The sequence below is a fragment of the Mustela nigripes genome, chromosome 9, assembly GCF_022355385.1.
Source record: "Mustela nigripes isolate SB6536 chromosome 9, MUSNIG.SB6536, whole genome shotgun sequence".
NCBI classification, from domain to species: domain Eukaryota; kingdom Metazoa; phylum Chordata; class Mammalia; order Carnivora; family Mustelidae; genus Mustela; species Mustela nigripes.
In genome coordinates this window covers 36,312,565-36,332,296 of record NC_081565.1, presented here as the reverse complement: position 1 = coordinate 36,332,296, position 19,732 = coordinate 36,312,565, and the positions used below count along the sequence as shown (strand labels likewise).

The 19,732-nt window shown below is 49.3% G+C and overlaps 2 protein-coding genes across 8 annotated transcripts; both read right to left on the bottom strand.

Moving 5' to 3' along the window:
* Window positions 1–1,246: 1,246 nt before the first annotated feature.
* On the bottom strand, window positions 1,247–8,098 carry FANCG (FA complementation group G). 4 transcript variants are annotated; one of them, XM_059411424.1, is made up of 15 exons: window positions 7,078–8,096; window positions 6,827–6,947; window positions 6,542–6,632; window positions 6,110–6,241; window positions 5,679–5,878; window positions 4,809–4,944; window positions 4,510–4,640; window positions 4,263–4,409; window positions 3,992–4,143; window positions 3,494–3,560; window positions 2,950–3,239; window positions 2,713–2,759; window positions 2,334–2,489; window positions 1,773–1,896; window positions 1,247–1,631 (listed from the first exon to the last, which is right to left on the bottom strand). In XM_059411424.1, the coding sequence occupies exons 2-15, from the start codon at window positions 6,920–6,922 to the stop codon at window positions 1,523–1,525; spliced, it is 1,878 nt and encodes a 625-aa protein (XP_059267407.1). In that variant the 5' UTR covers window positions 6,923–6,947; window positions 7,078–8,096; the 3' UTR covers window positions 1,247–1,522. The 4 variants fall into 4 exon arrangements, 3 of the variants coding, with proteins under 3 accessions (XP_059267407.1, XP_059267408.1, XP_059267406.1); XM_059411425.1 differs by having other exon boundaries at window positions 7,147–8,096; XM_059411423.1 differs by having other exon boundaries at window positions 6,827–8,096.
* A 1,843-nt stretch (window positions 8,099–9,941) lies between these two features.
* Window positions 9,942–19,732, bottom strand: PIGO (phosphatidylinositol glycan anchor biosynthesis class O). Of its 4 annotated transcripts, none has more exons than XM_059411420.1 (11): window positions 19,680–19,714; window positions 18,392–18,903; window positions 17,640–17,783; window positions 17,333–17,456; window positions 16,857–17,016; window positions 16,469–16,648; window positions 14,497–16,024; window positions 13,756–13,962; window positions 13,325–13,539; window positions 12,656–12,726; window positions 9,942–12,503 (listed from the first exon to the last, which is right to left on the bottom strand). In XM_059411420.1, the coding sequence occupies exons 2-11, from the start codon at window positions 18,900–18,902 to the stop codon at window positions 12,374–12,376; spliced, it is 3,270 nt and encodes a 1,089-aa protein (XP_059267403.1). In that variant the 5' UTR covers window position 18,903; window positions 19,680–19,714; the 3' UTR covers window positions 9,942–12,373. The 4 variants fall into 4 exon arrangements, with proteins under 4 accessions (XP_059267403.1, XP_059267404.1, XP_059267402.1 ...); XM_059411421.1 differs by having other exon boundaries at window positions 18,392–18,906; window positions 19,680–19,695; XM_059411419.1 differs by having other exon boundaries at window positions 18,392–19,732.

Below are 19,732 nucleotides of genomic sequence, written 5' to 3'. Positions count from 1 at the left end.
GACGGATTGGAATTTACGACCAATCAACAAAAAGGATGGGGCCAGATCGACGGGCGAAAAAAAGAGCCTTTAATCCCTGGGAGGCGGACTCTCCCACTTGGCTCCAGTTCATTGGTTCCTGATCTTACCCTGCTGAAGAACCTGGCACAATGGATTGAACCCTTGTATTAGTCTAGTCCTGTTGCAGTGATAACCTACACACCATTTTCTTCCCAAACCTAAGGATCCACCCTAAACCTTCTCCTGGCTTCTTCAAAACGCTGGCTGGAGCCATGCCTACTCTGAACCCTTTGACTAGCACCCCACCTTTTAATCCACTCCACCCTATTCTTGTGGCACCCTCTGGTAACCCTAATCCCATAAGCTTTACAGTTCCTCAGAGCTTGGAGGTACATGCTTCCTCTTACCACTGGGTATTTATATTAATGGCTAGAGGAGGGAGGGCACTCAAGTCCAAAAAGGAGTCTAAAGGCAACCACAGAACCCAGTAGATTCAATAGAACCCAAAGCAGCAAGAAAGCTGCATGCTGGGCGCCTGGGTGGCTCAGTGGGTTAAGCCGCTGCCTTCAGCTCAGGTCATGATCTCAGGGTCCTGGGATCGAGTCCCGCATCGGGCTCTCTGCTCGGCAGGGAGCCTGCTTCCTCCTCTCTCTCTCTCTCTGCCTGGCTCTCTGCCTACTTGTGATTTCTCTCTGTCAAATAAATAAATAAAATCTTTAAAAAAAAAAAAGAAAGCTGCATGCTGAGACTTGAAGTCCTTGGGCCCCAAATGCCAGCTAGCCCTGACTAAATTCAATAAACAGATTTGGTATCATGCTGATTATATTAATTCACCCTTCACCTCCTATCCACACAGACAGGATTGACTGAGACTGTCAAATCCCAAATTTCTAGAATTTGGGATAGGGGTAGGGAGTCACTTAGAGACTCAGAGGTCTGCTTGTCCCTCCCCTCTAAGAACCAAATGTTTGCCCTTGTCCTGAGAGGTCTGCCCAGACCACCTTCCAGACCCAGCTCCACTCATTCTGTGACCTTGCACAGGATCCTGGGCTTTGAGACTCTGGCTTTTAGGCAACAGAAAGAACCAAAGCCATTGCAAGGATTCCTGTGGCCCTTTCCCTTTCTTCTACCCAGAACTCAATCTCATAAGGTAGATGATGTTGGGAGAGGGCATCTTAGAGAACCAGCACTCAACTGAATCAGACAGCTGTGAGCCATCCCACTCAAGTATATGTAGTAGGCAAACAAGAGATAAATATGCATTTTACTCAACACAATTAACAGGAATATAGGAAAAAAAGGTGTCAGTCATAGCAAAGTTAATGCCTTTTTGGTGGCAAAGGAACCAGAATGGCAGTAACTAGGCCAAATTTTGCAGGACTCCTACCAACTTCACCAATACCAGACTTATACAGGAATGATCCATTTCACCCACACTCCTCAAGAATGGTAAAGCAGAAAGCCGTCCCCACAGAGAAATGGGCCACTGGAGCCCCAGCTCAGGCTCTTTAAAATGTGGCAGCTACAGTTCATGAGGCTCCGGCAGAGATGTCTGAAACTCCTCAAGAAGGGCTTCACGGTCAGGGGAATGAATCCAGTCCAGATAGGTTTCTAGGTACAGGGGGAGAGACCTGGAGAGCAAAAAGAGTCATGTTTGAGGGTGAAGGATAGGCAGCCACTCCATCCCTTTCATTCATTCCCACCCCCAACAGACTCAAGGACTCCAAGAAGCCAACTGCCCTCAGCCCCAACCCCGCAGGCCTCAGCCTCACCATGCAGCATTCTCCTGTGGCAACTCTGTTTGGGCCTTTAGCCTCCACCAGAGAGCAGTGGCCTCATGCCTCCGATCCATCCTCCTCAGAGTCTGAAGCAAGTGAAAGGAAGCATCTTGATTACCTGCAGCCCCACCCCAAAGTAGAAAGGCTTAGAACCTGACACAGCCTTAAGCATTTTATAAAAGGAGAAACTGAGGCTTAGAGCAGGAAAGTATCTTTTCTACAGTCACACATGGAACCAGGAGGGTCCATTCCCAACCATTCCTTGCCCGCCCAAGAAAAAGGGCTCAGCTGACTGCTTCTCCCCAGCAAACTCTGAGCATAGTTGTGGTCTTTGTGTCTGAGGACACTGGAAAGACTGAGGAACTCCAGAGAGTCCTCACACACACTTGCAAATGTCTTCAAGCCTGGGTATATCCCTAGGTATATATGGTACAACCTCATTCATCCCCTTCTATCTGGGAACATCACTCTTCCACTGATCCCCAAGTACCTCCCAGATGGCCCTCTCTGTCCTTGTACATCTGGACCTAGCTGATATCATGCAAATATACATACCTGGGCACATTTGCACACTGAGAAGGAAGTCCTGTAGGGCTTTCGTATCTTGGTCAACGGCCACCCACTGAAGTCCACGACTAATCAGGGCAGCTGCCCGAAGCTGTTGTAGTGCCACATCTGATATACACCCCTTCTCACGATTGGAAGCAGGCCCTGGGGACCACCCCGAAGTCAAAAAAGTATGTCCCTGCTACACAGGCACCTGTGTACTGTAGTACTACAGAATCCCAAGTACTCCTCCTTCTCTTCTTATGTCTGGAGTACCCCCCCAACCTTTTTTTAAAGTCTCCTGGTAGGCTAGGATACAAGGAAAGGCAACACATTCACCACCCCTCCCCTTCCAGGAGGGACGAGGAAAATTGAGAGTCTAGATCACCTTGTTCTTCATCCTTAGGTGTGGTCCGGAAAAGCAGCTCAAGGCACCTGAAGTGGAACACAAAATAGGGGTGAGGAAGAGTCAACCTCAGAAACTCTAGGGTGAAAAAAAAAAAAGAAAAGAAAGAAAGAAAGAAACTCTAGGGTGACTCGGTAAGAATGGAGCTTACTCAGGTCCCAATCAGCAAATTATCCCTCCACACTTCCCCTAGGATTCTGGTTGGCTTCCTGAGCTCACCGGCTAAATTCACTAATTGCCTCTTTTGGGGCCCCCAGCTGCACCCAGGCTTGACCCTGAAGCAGGTAGGTTGCAGAGACCCAGGATGGGCAGTGTGGTGACTCTTTGGTTCCTTTTCTGGCATCTTCCCTCAGCTGGGGCATCTTGGGAAGCAGAGATGATGTGCGGCTGAGTAGCTCCTCACATACAGTCAAGGCATCCTGGGCTCGGCCAGCCTGGATCAGTGCTGCAGCTGCCTCTAAGAACACCTCAGGCATACAAGGCCCTGGAGGGGAAGGTGGGGGAAAGAACTGGGGTGGGAAGAGGACACAGTGTCTTAAAGAGACATTAGTCACCATCCCCAACCTCTTCACCAGGCTCTGGTACCACAGAGACCACCCATTGCTTGCTACCCCGGACCTTTTGCTCGAGAACCTTTGTGGTCTGGCCTTCCAGCTTGGACAGACAGAATAGCAGAAGAAAGAGAAAACAACAGTCCTATTCTACTCCAGAGGAGACTCCAACCCTCTCACTCCATTACAGAGAATCTTGAAGACATACCCACCTTTGATTCTGAGCCATCCAGCACCAGAGCCAGTAGGTCCAAGTAATGCTCTGCAGCATCCTCTGCCCTGAGAAGTCATAGCCTATGAGCTTCATCTTAGGCCCTTAGCAGGGTCCGCCAAGGGCTCTAAACTAACAAAAGGATGCTCAAGGTCCCTGGGGAGTAGGGAGAGTGGGAGCTTGGGGCTCCAATCCAAGCTTGGAGCTACCCTCCTTACAGAATGGATTTGGGAGATTTCAGGGTTTTACACTTGATCTTAGCCAAAAGGCCAAGAAGCGATTGATTTCAGAATTTTAAAGGTACAAGAGCTTAGTGTCTGGGTGAAGAATCTTAAGTTCAGGTCCAGCAATAAGGCAGAAGGTCGAGGAGTGGAAACCTATGTCCTACCACTGACTCGTCCACACAGCTGACGTGCAAGAACAGAAGCAGAATCACACCCCAGGGAAGGCATCAGAAATGGGAAAAGGAGCTCAGATGAGCAAGGCAGTGGAACCTCACCTTCCCACCTGTAAACATCGGCTTGCTAGCAAGTACTTGGCCTGGCTCGGTGTGCCACAATGAAGGGGTGAGGCTGGGTGAGGTCTGGGGAGTAGTAACTCTACTTCAATGAGAAGCTGAGGGGCTTCAAAACTGTGAGTGACATTCAAGGCCTAAAAGGGACAAAAAGAAAAAAGTATATCTTTAATCTTTGGAAGTCCTATTTCCTTCTATTTACAATTTGATTAGTCTCCCTAACACTTCAGCAATCCCTGTATCTTCAGTCCCTTACCTCAACCAACAGCTCCAGACTCTCCAACTCTGCTGCTGTGTTCCCCAGTTGCCGATACAGCCTAGAGGCCTCCAGAAGTGGGGGACCACATGTTGACCCCCCTTTCAGGGCTGCAGCCAAGTACAGCAGAGCTCTTTGTGGATTGCCCTAGAAGGTTGAGAGGACACAAGCCTCAGCTACCCTCATGACGCAGAAAGGTGTCTATAACACCCATAAGTTCCCCGACCCCCACTAGGACTGTCTTTACCATTTTACGGAGACAGGTCCCTAGAGCCGTGTACACCTGGACCAACACAGGTCGTGAGCATAGACCTGAGGCTGCTTCTTGTAGGCTGCTCAGTGCCCTGGGCAGGCTTCCTGTGATCAGCTCCTGGAGGCCTAAGGTCAGTTCAGGGTTTAAACTTAAGGAAGCTGGGGGATGATAGGTAACAAGAAGTACAGAGAAGCTCCACTGAGCTGAATGGTACATGACAGGGAAGGTTTGAGCCAAAGGACCCCTTAAGACAGGGAGCGGGGAGGAAGGGATGAGTAGGACTGCTAGCTGACCTTGGCGATAGGCAGAAGCTGTAAGAAGGATATCCCTTAAGCCCCGGGCATCCTGCAGGGTCAGTGGAGCATCTGACTCCTCAGCTGGAGGGCTCCAAGTTTTCAGAAGCAGCAGCAGATTCTCAGAGGCCTCACTCTGAGGAAAGAAGGGTGATCAGAGGCTCTAAGCCTATAAACCACCTCTCCTCTCCTATCTCAGTCTATCCTGACTGGACCTTGAAATCAAGGGTCCTCCTGATTCCTGTTCCCTCAGTTTTAAGACATAGATAGCTATGGGGTGAGGATAAAGGGAGGAAGAAAACCTTGGGGGCACTGATGATCTGTTTTAGTGAGCCTCCTCATTCAGTATGAGCCCAGAGGACTCAGGGCAAGAACTATGTGTGGGTTATTGATGAGAAGACTGAGCTGGGAGATGACTTCAGCAAGGTCAATAAAAGCCCTAACCCTATCCAAGATCATTAAGCAATTTGAAAAAACACTCAAGAGGCACCTGGGTGGCTGGGTTGGTTAAGTGTCAGATTCTTGATTTTGGCTCAGATTATGATCTCAGGGTCATAAGGTCAAGCCCCACATCCGGCTCTACGCTTGAGTCTGTTTGAGATTCTCTCCCTCTCCCTATGCCCTGCCCGTGCATATGATCCCTCTCTCTTTCTCTCAAAACAAATAAATAAATATTAAAAACCTACCACCACTCAAGAGAATCCCCCCAGTGAAAGACCAACCAGAGCAATGTCACCAAGAGTCCCAGAGAGAATCCAGGTCTTCTAACCACCAACCCAGCAGCCTTTCCAGCACAAAATGATGCTACTGCCTCTGAGACAGGTGAGAAACAGGAAGAGACCCTTAGATCCAAGTTACTTCCCAAATTACCTGGTTGCCATTCAAGGTCTGCAGCAAGAAGGTCAAGTCCCCCAAACAGTCAGTGCTTAGCCAGACGGCAGCCTGCAGGCCAGCCAGGTGGTGAAGGGCAGGGAGCACCTCCAGAAGGGTGGAATAATGGAGAACGGAGTCCCACAGCCCCCTGAGCCCACATTCCAGTCTGGGCCCCAACTTCTTCTGGGTCTCCAGCACTGTAGAGGACAAACATACAGCTGAGGTTGGGACCTCATCTCTGCTTTTCTCTTTCTGCAGGAGCCCAAAGGTCACAAAAAGTGCTCCTGGTCTGAGGAACACCTGGAGGATAAGAGAATTGCAACTCTCTCCATGGAGGTGACAAATTTTATTGCTCCTGATATCCCCTTTGCAAGTACTTAAACCCAGACAATCTGGCAGGGAAATGGAAAGCAATCTCTGGCCCTCACCTCTCTCCAGGCCCTGTTGGATATCCTGTGCCTGGTCCTCAGTGAAACCCTGGGCCAGGCTCGCCCTCAGGGTAATGAAATTGCAGGTAACAGTCAATTCCAAGGGGAGAACAGGAACAGCTGCAGGGAGCCCTGGAGGAACACAAGTTGATCTCACAGACCACTCCCTGCAGAAAGATTCCCCAAATAAGATCCAAACCCAAAGATCACCTCACCCCAACCAAAATGGCCATTTGCAGAGTTTGGAAAGGGCGAGTGATGGGGCAAAGAGATTCACCTGCACCAAAGTGAATTCCACTCCAGTCCTGTCTGTGACTTAAATAGGATCCCCTGTCCCTTGGGGAATTTTCTCAGTTCCAGAAATGCAGAACAGGAACTGGTCTCTAGCTGTGGGGGAAGGTAACTGACCAACCTGAGGAGTATCCTACTTACCCCTCAGACTATGGAGGAGTCCCCTGAACCCTTCCAGTGAATCTTGAGCCAACTGCTGTCGCCTCAGAGACAGACCCGAGTCCTGAGCCACCTAACAGATGTGGGATGAGGTATCATTGAGGATCAATCCTTATTTCTCCCCTTGCAACAGTGGCAAGGGATGACGTTCTCCAGTCATTTCTGGCTCCTGACGGGGGAAGCCAAACTCACTCCCTCCCCATCAGTTGCGGTAAATCCACCGGAAACCCCCTTTCTGGTAAGCGAGGGTCCCAGCAACCGTGTTACCTTGGCCTGTCGAACGAGCTGGTCATTCTTTTCCCTCCACAGGTCTAGGCAGCTGGTGTGTGGCACTGAGGTGCCCAGAGGGTTCTGGTGCGACATGGTGGTCTAGGCTGGGGTTGGACACCTGGAGGGGAACCCTGAAAGGTAAGCCCGGCCCCGCCGCGGTCCCCACCGGAGCGGGGAGGGGTCCTTCCGCTTCCGAAACCCCCCGCAGCTCCTTTGCTCCCCTCCGGGCCCCAGCAGGAGCGACTCGCCCTTTACAGGAGAAATGGACTATCTCCTGGACACTGTGGCGGCTCCCACCCCAGCCTCTTCCATCTCGCCTCTGGTTGGCCCGGCCGGCAAAACTCTCGGCTGCGGTTGGTCCTCTTCAAGGGTTAGTGCCCGCGGGAAACTCGAGGAAGAAACGAGTCGGGTAGCGATGCGTGAGAGAGGCTACGGCGGACCAGAGGGCGGAAGTGCTACTTCTCAGGGTTCGGCTTGCTAGTCCTTCGCGCAGGCCAAAACCCTGAGAAATCGATCTCGGTACTAGAAACCGTGTCCCATCCCTTCCCTCGCAGCCACACTTCCAGGTCTGTCTAGCTTTGCCCCCGCAGAGGGAAGGCCCGCGCAGTGCATGCTGGGAATCGTAGTACCGCCCGGAGTCGCCACAAAATACCCAGCCGAGGCACAAAGTATCTCCAAAAACGAACTGAGGCCAGACCAGGGCCCTTGCTAATCCGCCCATCCTTTCTTTGCTCACCATGGAGCACCAGCACGCTACCGCATTCTGCTCAACCCTATGCAGGCCGACTGCTGGCAGAACGGCCCTGGGCTTGCACAACCCGCTCTGCTCAAAGGTACCTGCCCCTTTCAACAAATGAGACCCAAGAGAACTGGCTATCAGTACGCAGAAACAAAGCAAAACTGTGACCCTTACCACAGATAAAACCAACTCAATATGGGTAAGCTGAACTTCATTAAGAACTTTTGCTACAAAGGCAAGATCAAGAAAATTAGGGGTGCCTGGGTGGCTCAGTGGGTTAAAGTCTCTGCCTTCAGCTCAGGTCATGATCCCAGTGTCCTGGGATCCAGCCTTGCATCAGGCTCTTCAGCAGGGCACCTGCTTCCCTTCCTCTCTCTCTGCCTTCCTCTCTGCCTACTTGTGATCTGTGTCTGTCAAGTAAATAAAATCTTAAAAAAAGAAAGAAAATGCAAAGTCAAAAATGGAGAAATTATTTTCCGATTATTACCTACCTTATAATCTTATAACCGACCAGTATCCACAATATGTAACTCTCAAAGCTCAATAATGAAAAGAATCTAAACCATTTTAAGATGAACAGAAAAACATGAATAGGAATTTTATGGGGAAAAAAGGTACATGAATGGCTAAGCACCATATTAAAAAATGATTAGCCATCAGGGAAATGCAAATTAAAACCACAAGATAACATGGCTGGCTCAGTATGTCTCTTGATCTTGGAGTTGCAAGTTCAAGCCCCATGTTGGGTGTAGAAATTACTTAAAAGAATAAAATCTTTTTTAAAAATCTTTAAAAAATAATAAAACCATAAAATACCATGACACATGTACACACACAGAATGGTTACAATTCTTAAAATGCAGATAATGCCAGGGGTACCTGGCTGGCTCAGTCCAGGGTGTGTGACTCTTGATCTCACAGTTTAGAGTTCTAGCTCCACATTAAGTGTGGAGCCTACTTTAAATAAATAAACAAACAAACAAACAAATAAAAACACAGGTGATACCAAATGTTAGTGAGGATGTGGAAGAACTAGAACTCTTACACATAGTGGGAATATAAAATGTTATAGTTACCTTGGAAAATAGTCTGGCAGTTTCTTAAAAATTAAATCATAAGCTTATCATAGGACCCAAAAATTCTACTCTAGGGAAACCTCTCAAGAAAAATAAAAACACATCTACACCAAGAATGGTATGCAAATGCTCACAGCAGCTCCAAAAATATTCATAATAGCTAAAAAACAAAAAACCCTAAAAGCAATCCAAATGTCCATTAGCAGATCATAGCCATACAATGGACTATGACTCAGCAATAAAGAGGCAAAAACTGATACATGCTTCAACATGGATGAACCTTAAAAAATTCTAAGTCATTGGGGTGCCTGGGTGGCTCAGTGGGTTAAGCCTCTGCCTTTGGCTCAGGTCATGATCCCAGGGTCCAAGGATTAAGCCACACATTGGGTTCTCTGCTCAGCAAGGAGCTTGCTTCCCCCTCTCTTTCTTTGCCTGCCTCTCTGCCTACTTGTGATCTCTGTCAAATAAATAAAAATTAAAGACCACGTATTTGATGACCCCATTTGTATGAAATGTTCAGAAAAGACAAATTTAGAAAAACAGAAAACAGATCAGTGACCTGCAGTGAAACTGAGGATCAGTTGTAAACAAAGTATAGGGACTCTGTAGGAGTGATAAAATTTTTTCTAAAACTAGGGGCGCCTGGGTGGCTCAGTGAGTTAAAGCCGCTGCCTTCGGCTCGGGTCATGATCTCGGGGTCCTGGGATGGAGTCCTGCATCGGGCTCTTTGCTCAGCAGGGAGCCTGCTTCTCTCTCTCTCTCTCTCTCTCTGCCTGCCTCTCTGTCTACTTGTGATTTCTCTCTGTCAAATAAATAAATAAAATCTTTAAAAAAAAGAAAATGAAAAGACTAGGGCAGTTGGCTCAGTCAGTAGAACATGGGTCTCTTGATCTCAGCGTCAAAAGAATTCAAGTCCCAACTCAGGAGTGGAGTCTACCTAAAAAAAAAAAAAAAAAGAGGGATGCCTGGATGGCTCAGTCAGGTCAGTGTCCAGCTCTTGGTTTCAGCTCAGGTCATGATCTCAGGGTCCTAGGATTAAGCACTGCCTTGGGCTCCATGCTCAGTGTGTCTAATGAAGATTTTCTCTCTCCCTCTACCTCTCCCTACACTTGCACACACACTCTCTCAAATAAATCAATCTTAAAAAAAAAAAATGAAAGGACAACTCAAGAAAATGAACAAAGTATTTGCAAATCATGTATCTGACAAGGTATGTATACCTGGAATATATAAACAATGCTTATAACTCAAAAATTAGGAAAAAACTCAATTAATAAACAGAGAAAGACTCTGAATGGACAGTTCTCCAACAAGCACAAGAAAAATGCTCATTACCTTTAATCATCAAGGGCATGCAAACCAAAACCATGAGATACCACTTCACACCCACTAGGATGGTTAGAATCAAAAGTAGTAATTATAAGGCACGGATGTGCAAAAATTGGCACCCTTATACACTAACCATGAGAGTATTACGTGGTACGGCGCCTTGGAAAACAAACTGGCAGTTCCTCAAAAAGTTAAACATAGATGTACCATTTGACCTAGCAATTCCACAATATACCACTAGGTATATACCAAAAATAAATGAGAACATACATCCAAACAAAACTTTTACATGGATGTTCAAAGCAGCATTATTTGTAAAAACTGAAAGGTGTTAAGAACCCAAATGGCCATCAATGAATGAACAGATAAACAAAATGTGATATATCCCTGCAATGGAACATTATTTGGCCATAAAAAAGAAATGAAATACTGATACGTGAAGCAACATGGATGAACCTTGAAAAATTAGGCTGAGTGAGAAGCCCGACAGAAAAGGACACATACTGTAGGATTCCATTTATATAAAATGTCCAGAATAGAAAACACAGTCAGAAAGGAGATTAGTGGTTGCCTAAGTTTAGGGATGGAGGTAGGGAGGGTTGGAGGGTGATAGGAAAATGTACCGAGTTTCTTTTGGGGGTGATGATAATGTTCTGAAATGGACTCTGGTGAGTTGTACAGCTCTGTGAATATACCAAAAGTTATTGAATTGTGCACTTTAAATGGCCAAATTTTATATGAATTGTACCTCAATAAAGCTCTTTAGAAAAACAGTGAGTTAGTGTGGAATGGGTGTTTTGATGTCAACTAGGAGGCAGGGATAAGAATTTTTAACCATATATCTTTCTCCAAAAGGATCTTGAAGTTAGATCAGAAGAAAACGAAATAGCCGATGGCAGATCAGCGTATTTTCCTTAGGCTTTAGGCTTCAGGCTCCAGGAAAGGAGGCTCCCTGCCAAGAAAAAAAAAAGAAAGAAAAAAAAAGGACGAGGTGGAACCTGACTAGGAGAAGCTGAGGAACTGGAGTCCTGAAATCCTTCCCATTGGTGCTAGGGATGGAATAGGGTCTTTTCTTCTCACAGAGGTACTGTGTGCTTATTAAATGATGCCTGGGAATGGTGTCCACGAGACAGAGAAAAGCAAAGGGACTTTTTTCTAATTCATCTTTTAGTCTTAGCTGGGGCCTAACTTCTCTCTTTTTTAGTGTATCCCTGCCAAGGTTACCAATGTCCAATCCTCTAATTGCCTGAAATAGTATACATTTCTTATCATCTTTCTGTTTGACCTATGTAGCACTACAGACTATTAGCCATGAATAATTCCATCTCTTTCTTTAGCTACCACAGCCATGAATGCCTTTCCTTCACACTCACTGCTAAACTAAGCAGCTTGTCTTCTTTCTGCCAAGAAGAAGTGCTATTCCACAATTTTACATCTGTTCTTCTTTCAGTTGTTTCATCTCCTCCTGTCCTGGGCATTCTTGAACATCAAATAGCAGGCCTGACCCTTCTCTTAAGAGCTTCCCCCCACCCTCCTTTGAGGCACATTTCCATGAGAATTTCATGCCAGCACTTCAATGTGACACAGTAGTGAGATGGATGGAGAGCACACATGCTTTAAACTTATAATTTTGGTTTAAAGTCTGGAATAATCAATGGGACAAGATGAAATGCTATGTAAGAAGGGCATTAGGTCTGATAAATGATAGCAAATGCTGGAAACCTAGGGTGGCCTCCTAAGCCACTTTGTCCTAGAAGTGAAGGACAAAGGGTGCTCTGGGGTGAAAGAACCCAAAAGAGGAGGGAATACAGCACCGTTTCGGATTTTAGACAATGAGTCTGTGTACTCCATGATGCCTGGGCTTGTCTTTCCAGCAGTCTCTGCTATCAGCCAAAGGATAAGAATTTAATAAAATACGTTACACGGAAAAGAAAAGAAAAATGGCAGGTGGGATAACAGGAATGAAGTAAGGGGAGGAGGAGGAGGAGGAGAAGTAAGGGAAGTGAATTCAGACACTTTCAAACACTTCCCAAAGGTTTTCAGGCATAGGTAGGTCTGCATAAGATGGCCGATGTTATCTGTGCCTCATGGAAGGGGAGAATGACCATTCCCCTAGTCCCTGTAGGACAGTGGGGGCTCTGCCACCTCTCAGACACACATATTTACATTATTAGTTTATTCTTCTTTGGAGGCCACCCTCGAAAGCAAGAGTTAGGGAGCAGGCCCCACTATGATTTTGAATTATAAAATAATGAAGTCCCAGGTGTCAGTAGCTCCTGGCTGCATGGTGGTAAAAAGTGGAGCTAAGCCTCTCTTGCAGATGATCCAGCACCTATATAGGCCAGGCTAGACTGTTCTCCAGCTCTGCCTGTGGCCACAAACCAGCATTAGCCGCCTAGGCTATCTCTGCTGGGCCAGAACTAGCTGCCTGAACCAGGAGCTCACAGCACCATCCACTCGCATCACCAAAGCTATGCCCAGGAAAAGTCCCACGCTGCTCACAATAAAGCCCATGGCTTCAAAAATGAACCTGTAAAGAAAAGTGGAGAATTCTCAGGGGACACTGAGAGTAGGTCTAGAGCCTTTTCCCTGATGAGACAAAACCTGCCCACCCTAATGTTCATTCTTTCCTCCAAGCTTCACCCTCCCCAACACCAATACTTCTCAAGCAAATCCACTTACTTGGGGGCAAACACCTTCCAGACCATGAGATGCCTGCGGAGGATGGAGGCTGCCAAGGCACAGGCCAGAATCTAGGGAGGACAGGAAAGGTCAAGTTACTTGGGGAGGAGGAAACAGGTCAAAGGGAGAGTTGCCCCTGTGAGGACTGGGAGGAGTAGGAAAGTAGTGCATGTCAGTGGAAAAAAACCTGGGTTAGGAGTCAGGAGACTTAAGTCTTTTCCTGGCCTCACCATGACTCACTGTGTGACCTTGGACAAGCACTATCCACCTGTGCTGATCACACTCAGGCTCTGCCTCCTAGGTTGAGAGGAAGATGTCAGTCACACCTTCTGCCTCTGAAGGGAAGGAAGATCCATGACATAGTCTGGGAAAGAATCCTGGCCATCACCTCAGTTTTTCCTGTCTGTCCACTAATGAAGGAATCGCCAAATGCAATCAGCAAGGTCCAGATCTAGCTTATAGAGAGGAAACAATCCAAGGCTAGGATTTAGGAGACCCAAGTTCAAGTCTCAATACAGCCAGCCCCTTGAGGCCACAGCCTTAGGCAACCATTTTGCTTATCTGTACTTCGGTCCAGGCTCTCCCCCAGGGTTTTGGCAAAGCATGAAAGAATGTGATGTACAGACATGAGAAAAGGTCACTAACTCCGTGCTCTCTCTCTGCACCCACCTGAATACCGAGGACAAAGAGGTACTTGAGGCCCAGCTGCAGCAGCGCTGCATTGAAGTGATGAGGTGCATCCCGGAGCCGCATCTCCATCAGTGGCTCCTCTTCCTCCTCAGGCCTAACTCTGGCTTCAGCTTCATTCCCTAGGGACTGCCACCTCTTCCGGGGCCCTTGACTCTCACAGAGGAAGGGCCAGAGCAAAAGCAATGGGCAACCTACTGCCTCAGGGGGAAGGCAGGGCTAGAATCAGTGGAGGCCTTAGGAACCAGGCCACCCCGGCCCCCAACCACCCTAGCCGACTAAGGCTCCAGGGAGTGCTGGCCAAGGGGTGCCCAAAGATCCAACAAAATAACCTTGACCCACTCAAATCCAGGGGTCTCCTTTCTCTCCAGAAAGTCAGGGTAAACAATGGAAGCAACGGAGGAATAAAGTACCTGCAAAGAGGAGATGGGAGGCAAAGGTGTTGGCTCCCACCAGCAGAGCAGGCAGCCAGGTGGAGGAGCCATGACCCTCTGGGAATCCCACGAAGGCTGCGTGCCAATGAATGGCTGGAAAGACAGGCTGGTGGCCCATGGAGTAGAAGCTCTGCGTGGCCATGAGGGCCCAAGCAGAGACTGCCTGCCATGGCACAGTAAAAGGACCTGGGGGAAGACAGAAACCTCTTCACAGTCACATCCCATTCCCTAATCCATAGCCTACTGCCTGGCAGTCAGATCCTCCTACTGCTTCAGTGCTGCACACATACAATGCCCCTCACCCCGACCTCCTTACATGCAACACTCTGCTATTCTAATTCCCTCTTTGGCACTAAGCCTCCATTTCTCTAATCTGAACTGTGTTCCATCTCTCTCTCTCTCTCTCTCTCTCATATACAAACAGCTCACTATGACTTTACACACTTGTAATTCCCCACTCCCATTACTGGAAAATCAGGAAATGAACTCCATGAAGGTGCAGCATTTCCACTAAGAAATGAATCTTAGAGTACTCATGTCTCTCCCTCCTTCATGAGCCTTGCTGAGAGCCAGTGGCAGGGATCAGTTAGCTTGGCTACACCAGGAAGACCATCCCAACTTTGTGAAGAATCTGAGGAGCAACACCTCCCTGAAAACAAGCGAGGCTGAAGTCACATCACTACTGTCCTTGGAGGAATAAGGGCTGAGAAACGTATTTACCAGGGGTGGTGATGGGTATCCCAGCAGCAAGCAGATGCAGGAGAAGGAAGCTCTGCAGAAACAGAAGCAGGAACACCAGGCTAACGCGCTCTGCATGCAATAGCAGAAGTGGGAAGGCCAAGAGGGTGAGTGCCGTGACCATAGCAGCTGAGTAGACACTCCCCAACTGATAGGCCGCCACAGTCAGGGGGCCCCGGGATCTGGTCCTCTCTAGCCGGCCCCGGAACTCCTCTTGCATGTGTCGATAGATCTGAGGTACCACATAATCCAAGTCAGCCTGAGAAATGGGCGGGCCTGAGAAGGGAGTGAGGACAGTCCTGGTCCTTGGGGCTCCTGTCGTAGCCTTTACTAGCACTGTCACAGGCCTCCAGAGCAGCAGCATGAGCCCTGAAGCGGCCAACACGGCCACAGCCCTAGGCAGCACAACTGATGCCCCAGCAACCAAGGCCCGGAGACGTGGGGGTGCTTCATCAGCCCCCGACGCCAGCGCCCAGTAGGCAGCAGTGCCCAGTACCATTAGGGGCAGCCCCCAGCGCACAAAGAGCACAGAGGGCTCAGGACTCTTGAGATTGCTATAGCGGCGAAGCCATAGGCGCACAACAGCTAACAGGGCTACCAAAGCCCCCACACAAGCTCCATACCACAGATTCTTGGCTCGACCACCCACCATGGATGCCAAGGGACTCAGCCAGGGAGAGGAACGGCAAGCAGGTGTCTCTTCAGGGCAGCGATGAAAAAGCCCAGCTAGCCTTATACATAAAAGCAACCCTACTCCAAGTCCCAGGGCATAAGTACCACTGTGTCGGGGAGGGCCCGTGGAGGCCGGAAAACAAAGGCGGGGCATTGTGAGCAGCTTAGGTGGGAGCAACTTGCCCTCCCAGTGAAGCTGGGCAATCAGGAGCAAGATGAGGGAACCCAAAAGGAAGGGGGTGGCCCTCGCCTCAGCTACAACAAAGCTATCAGAGAAGAAAGCAGCAAAACGAATGAGCAGGAATAATAAGACAGGCCCAGGGATGGGAAGTAGGGCTTCCAGGGGCCTCTTGGACCCCCAGCCAGCCCATGCTTTCCACAGAAAAGGCAGGAGTGAGCCCACTGCAGCCATAGCCCCTAGGACCACTGGATCCAGCCTCAGCCCAGTAGTTGTCAGGAGTCCAGCACACACTATGGTACCAGCCAGACCACAGGCCATAGGTATTAGGAGGAAGGGGTGGAAGCAGAAGCCTGGGGATGTCGCCCACTGGGATACCAGCAGACAAAGAAAGCAGGCAGCGGCCATGAGAGCAGCACCCCCGGCCATGCGACCCAGAGAGAAACGAGCCCAAGACTGAATGCACATGGCCCGAACTCCCCGCAGGAACTGCTGCAGCTCAGTAATCACAGTCTGTAGTGCTGCCTCAGCCCCCTGGGGGCTCTGCAGAAGCCGCTGGTAGTCAGCAGAGGCATTGGAGAAAAGGTTCTGCAGCCGATGAAGCTCCGTAATTTGAAGGTCCTGAGAAGCAGCTGAGTAGGCGTGAAGAAATCGGGATACCTGGCAAAAATGGTCAGAGACCAAGGGGAAAACATCAGAGATATCAACCAGGACAGAGGCAAAGATAGCTGTTATCAAAAGGGGTATCTGGAGGGCGCCTGGGTGGCTCAGTGGTTAAGCCACTGCCTTCGGCTCAGGTCATGATCTCAGGGTCCTGGATCGAGTCCCGCATCGGGCTCTCTGCTCAGCAGGGAGCCTGCTTCCTCCTCTCTCTCTCTGCCTGCCTCTCTGCCTACTTGTGATTTCTCTCTGTCAAATAAATAAATAAGATCTTTAAAAAAAAAAAAAAAGGGGGTATCTGGAAATCAGGGACCTGAACTCTGTCTGGAACAGGGGGGAAGGGAGGGAAGGAGGACATGGCTATGGAAGGTGGGATTAAGACTGAACAAATGACAACAAGTGATCATTATGCTTCTCCTATGCCCACCCTAGTCCATCACCTACCTGCTGGGCATTGAGATGGAGAGCTGAGGCTTGGGCCAGAGCAGAGGAGTGAGGCTGGGCATCTTCAACCTCTGAGAACAGCTCAGCCATCACCTCCCCAATGTTCCCAAACGGAATGGGCAGGCCCAGCAGCAGGGCCAGCGTAGGAACAAGGCTGATTTGAGGAACTATCTCTGGCTCCTAGAGGAAAAGGAGAGGGGCCAATGGGTTCACCACAGAGCTGAGATCAGGATTTGGGATGGAAGACATAGGGACCTCAGTAGGAAATGAGTGGGGGATGCCCAGAGTCATGAATTTGAGAGCCAAAAATGGAGAGAGCCACAAGAATGCTGTGATCATAATTCAACTGAATACCAAGAGACCAGACAAAGAACACCCCAGGCCTCACCTCTGGGGGGGCACCAGGAAAGAGGGCTTTGGGACTGTACAGAAAAAGTGCAGCAGAGATCTCCAGCTCACTGTCTCCTCCATGGTCCCCAGTCATGGTCATCCCATGGTCCCCAATCACAACCAGCAGTGTGTCATTTTCCAGACGCTCCACAAGTCCCCTGAGGGCCAAGAAATACATCAGGAGGTAGGAATGGATAAAGATTTTCCTAGGAGATCATTCCCCGCCACCATAACTTCCATTAGGAGGGCCTAGACTTTTGGCAAAGAGATACCTCTTCAGTCATGACCCTACTTCCCAAAGCCGCATGCTGAGTTACTCAAGATGGATGAGGCCCCTAGCTTCAGAAAAATGCCTAGAAAAGGCAGAATTCAGCAAGGAAAGAGGCTCCAAGATAAAGACTTTTTCTCTTGGGTCAATATATCCTAAGATTCTCAGACACAAACCCATTCCCCCAGCCAATATCCCACACTCACTGGATCACCTGGTCCATTTGGCTAAGTTTCTTGGCCATTTCAGGGTGGTGAGGGCCATACTTGTGGCCACAGTGATCCACACCCAGGAAGTGAGCAATCAGCATATCCCATTTACCACTGTCCACTGTGAAAGGAAAAACACTAAGCACAGGGGACTAAGGCCCACTCCTCAACCCCAGCCAAGTTCTGACACTATGTGAAGGGACACAATCCCAGGCCACTGTACCCACGGGAAGCTCAGAATTTGTGACCTGAAGTAACCCTCCCCAGCTCCCAGTCTTAGGCCTGCCTCTGGCCCCATGCTCACTGGTTGGATACAGGTGTTCCAGGATGCCATTGTCCACTGTGTGCAGGTCTCTGACATTGAAGGATGGGAAGAAGAAAGCTTGGGAGAAAGCTCCAGGGAAAAGATCTTTCCAGGTATCATCTCCCATGAAGACCACACGCCTTCCTGCAGGGACATGAGAGTGGGTCACAACCTAAGCAAGAGTCAAGGCAGAGGGAAAGAGAAGAGGATGCCCTTTATAGATGTCTCAGAAATCTCAACCAGCAATTTCACCCAGCAACTCTTTATCCTTCAAGGCCTAAAATTTTCTGCTATGAAGCTTCCCCTGATAACCATACTTTCCCCAGTAACCAGACTTCTCACTCCTTGTTTCTACAAAAGGCTCTGCTAGTTCTCAATCCCTAGCTATTTTTGCTACTCTGTTTTTCCTGGGTATATGCTGCTTTTTCCAAGTCAGTGAGTGGACAAGGTATGGCACCCTCTACACTTTCCTCCACACTTGTGAGAATATCAGACTCACATCGTCTCCTCTTCATTGCTCTACTGCCTCTTACTGAAAGCTCCCCAAAAGTAAAACCAACACTCCATGCAGATTATAAACTCCAGAACGAAAAAGCCCACACCTGCACTTGCATGCAGGGCTCTGGTCCCTCTCTTCCCCTGTCCTTGCACAGCAGTCTAGCATGCAGTTGAGCACCCAAAGTTCTGGCTCTCTGACCTCTAAAGAGAAAATATGGTAAGGTATTCTGGCTTCCAAAGGGGCCCAGACTAACCTGCACTGGCGAGCTGCTTAATGAGATTGTCTTCCACTATGGCATAGCTGGCAAAGTTACTGCCAGCATCGATAAAGGTAGGCAGTGAGCCTGTGGTGAGGGCCTTCAGGCGCTGCATGGTGGTGGTGGGGGGATCAGCCTTAGATTGGTAGAGCCTGGCATGGTGGGGCTGAATCTCCAGGATCCTTTGCAAGGAGTCCAATTTGCCCAGGAAGGGCAGAGAGACAGGAGGCTCTCCAGGACCGTGGGAGCGCTGGGGATGGGCAAAGTCAAATCTCAGAGCATCTATCAGCACCAACACAAGCCGAGAGAATCGAGAAGCCATCCAGCAGGCCCCAGGCTTCCCTTGGCTCCCCCATGGCAGGGACCCAGGGCCTGGGGGCTCTTGGCAGCTGCTATGGTTGGTGAGTTCCAAACGGGTAAGCAGGAAGCCACTGGTGAAGAGAGCAATGCCGGCGTAGAAGAGGAAGCAGACCCAGGCCAGGAAGAGCAGCACTGAGATCTTCTGCATCCTGCTGGTAGCGGGGAAGGAATTCATCACTGTAGGGTAATGTATATTCTGGTGCCTCAATACAAAGCAAAGCAAAAATCACTTCCTCTTGGAAGCCTTCCGGAGGATAAACAGCCCCATAGCCAACCCAACGCAATGTTCCTCTCCATCAGTTATACCAGTGTTTCCAAAGATGAGATCCGCAGACTATGGGCATCAACCTGGAGCAGTTGTTTAAAATGCTGATTTCCAGGCCCCACCCCAGATCTACTTAATCAGGATCTTTGGGGGTGGAGCTAGGGATTTGCACATGTACTCCAAGAGAGTCTAACGATGAAACGCACAGTCCACGAGGGAAACTTATTCCTACTGGTAGAAAGCTCTCTGACAGCTCATTTCTTCACCTCTCTCCTTGCCAATCTCAAAACCCCTGGGGTGGCCAGGGCTTGCAACCGCAGGGTAACCCGGGCGGGACTGACGGCGCCGCCTGGTGGGGACCAAGAGGACCAAGGGGAGGAGTCACGCTCAGCTTCCGGATGGCCAGTCTCGCCAGGAGACCGGAGTGGCAACCTACCCCGCGCAGCAAACCAGAGTCACAGGGTCTAGGGCTTGTTGGGCCTCGCCGGGACCCACACATCCGGACGACTCTGCTTCATCTGGTGGCTACCCAGACTTCTCCTGGGCGCCGTGGCTTCGGTACTTAGAACACTAGGTTGCGAGCTGCGGGGGATGGGTCCCTTTGGAAAAGGGGAGTGACCAGTAGGAAGAGCGAGTAGATTCTCGAAGACCCTGGCTCACCTTGAACGATGCCCGGAAGCGCAGCAGCAACGCCTGCCCACTGGCACCACAGA

Bases quoted from the DNA above. Each gene is read 5' to 3' on its own strand.
- FANCG (XM_059411423.1), bottom strand. From the start codon at position 6,922: ATGTCGCACCAGAACCCTCTGGGCACCTCAGTGCCACACACCAGCTGC. The intron at 4,945-5,678 runs GTAATTTGGGAA...TTCTTTCCTCAG, and splicing joins AGACCTTGAATGGCAACCAG to AGTGAGGCCTCTGAGAATCT. The intron at 4,641-4,808 runs GTCAGCTAGCAG...AACTGACCTTAG, and splicing joins AGCTTCTGCCTATCGCCAAG to GCCTCCAGGAGCTGATCACA.
- PIGO (XM_059411419.1), bottom strand. From the start codon at position 18,929: ATGAATTCCTTCCCCGCTACCAGCAGGATGCAGAAGATCTCAGTGCTG. The intron at 17,784-18,391 runs GTTAGTCTGGGC...ATGTCCCTGCAG, and splicing joins TAAGCAGCTCGCCAGTGCAG to GAAGGCGTGTGGTCTTCATG. The intron at 17,017-17,332 runs GTGAGTGTGGGA...CTTGGCCCTCAG, and splicing joins CAAATGGACCAGGTGATCCA to GGGACTTGTGGAGCGTCTGG.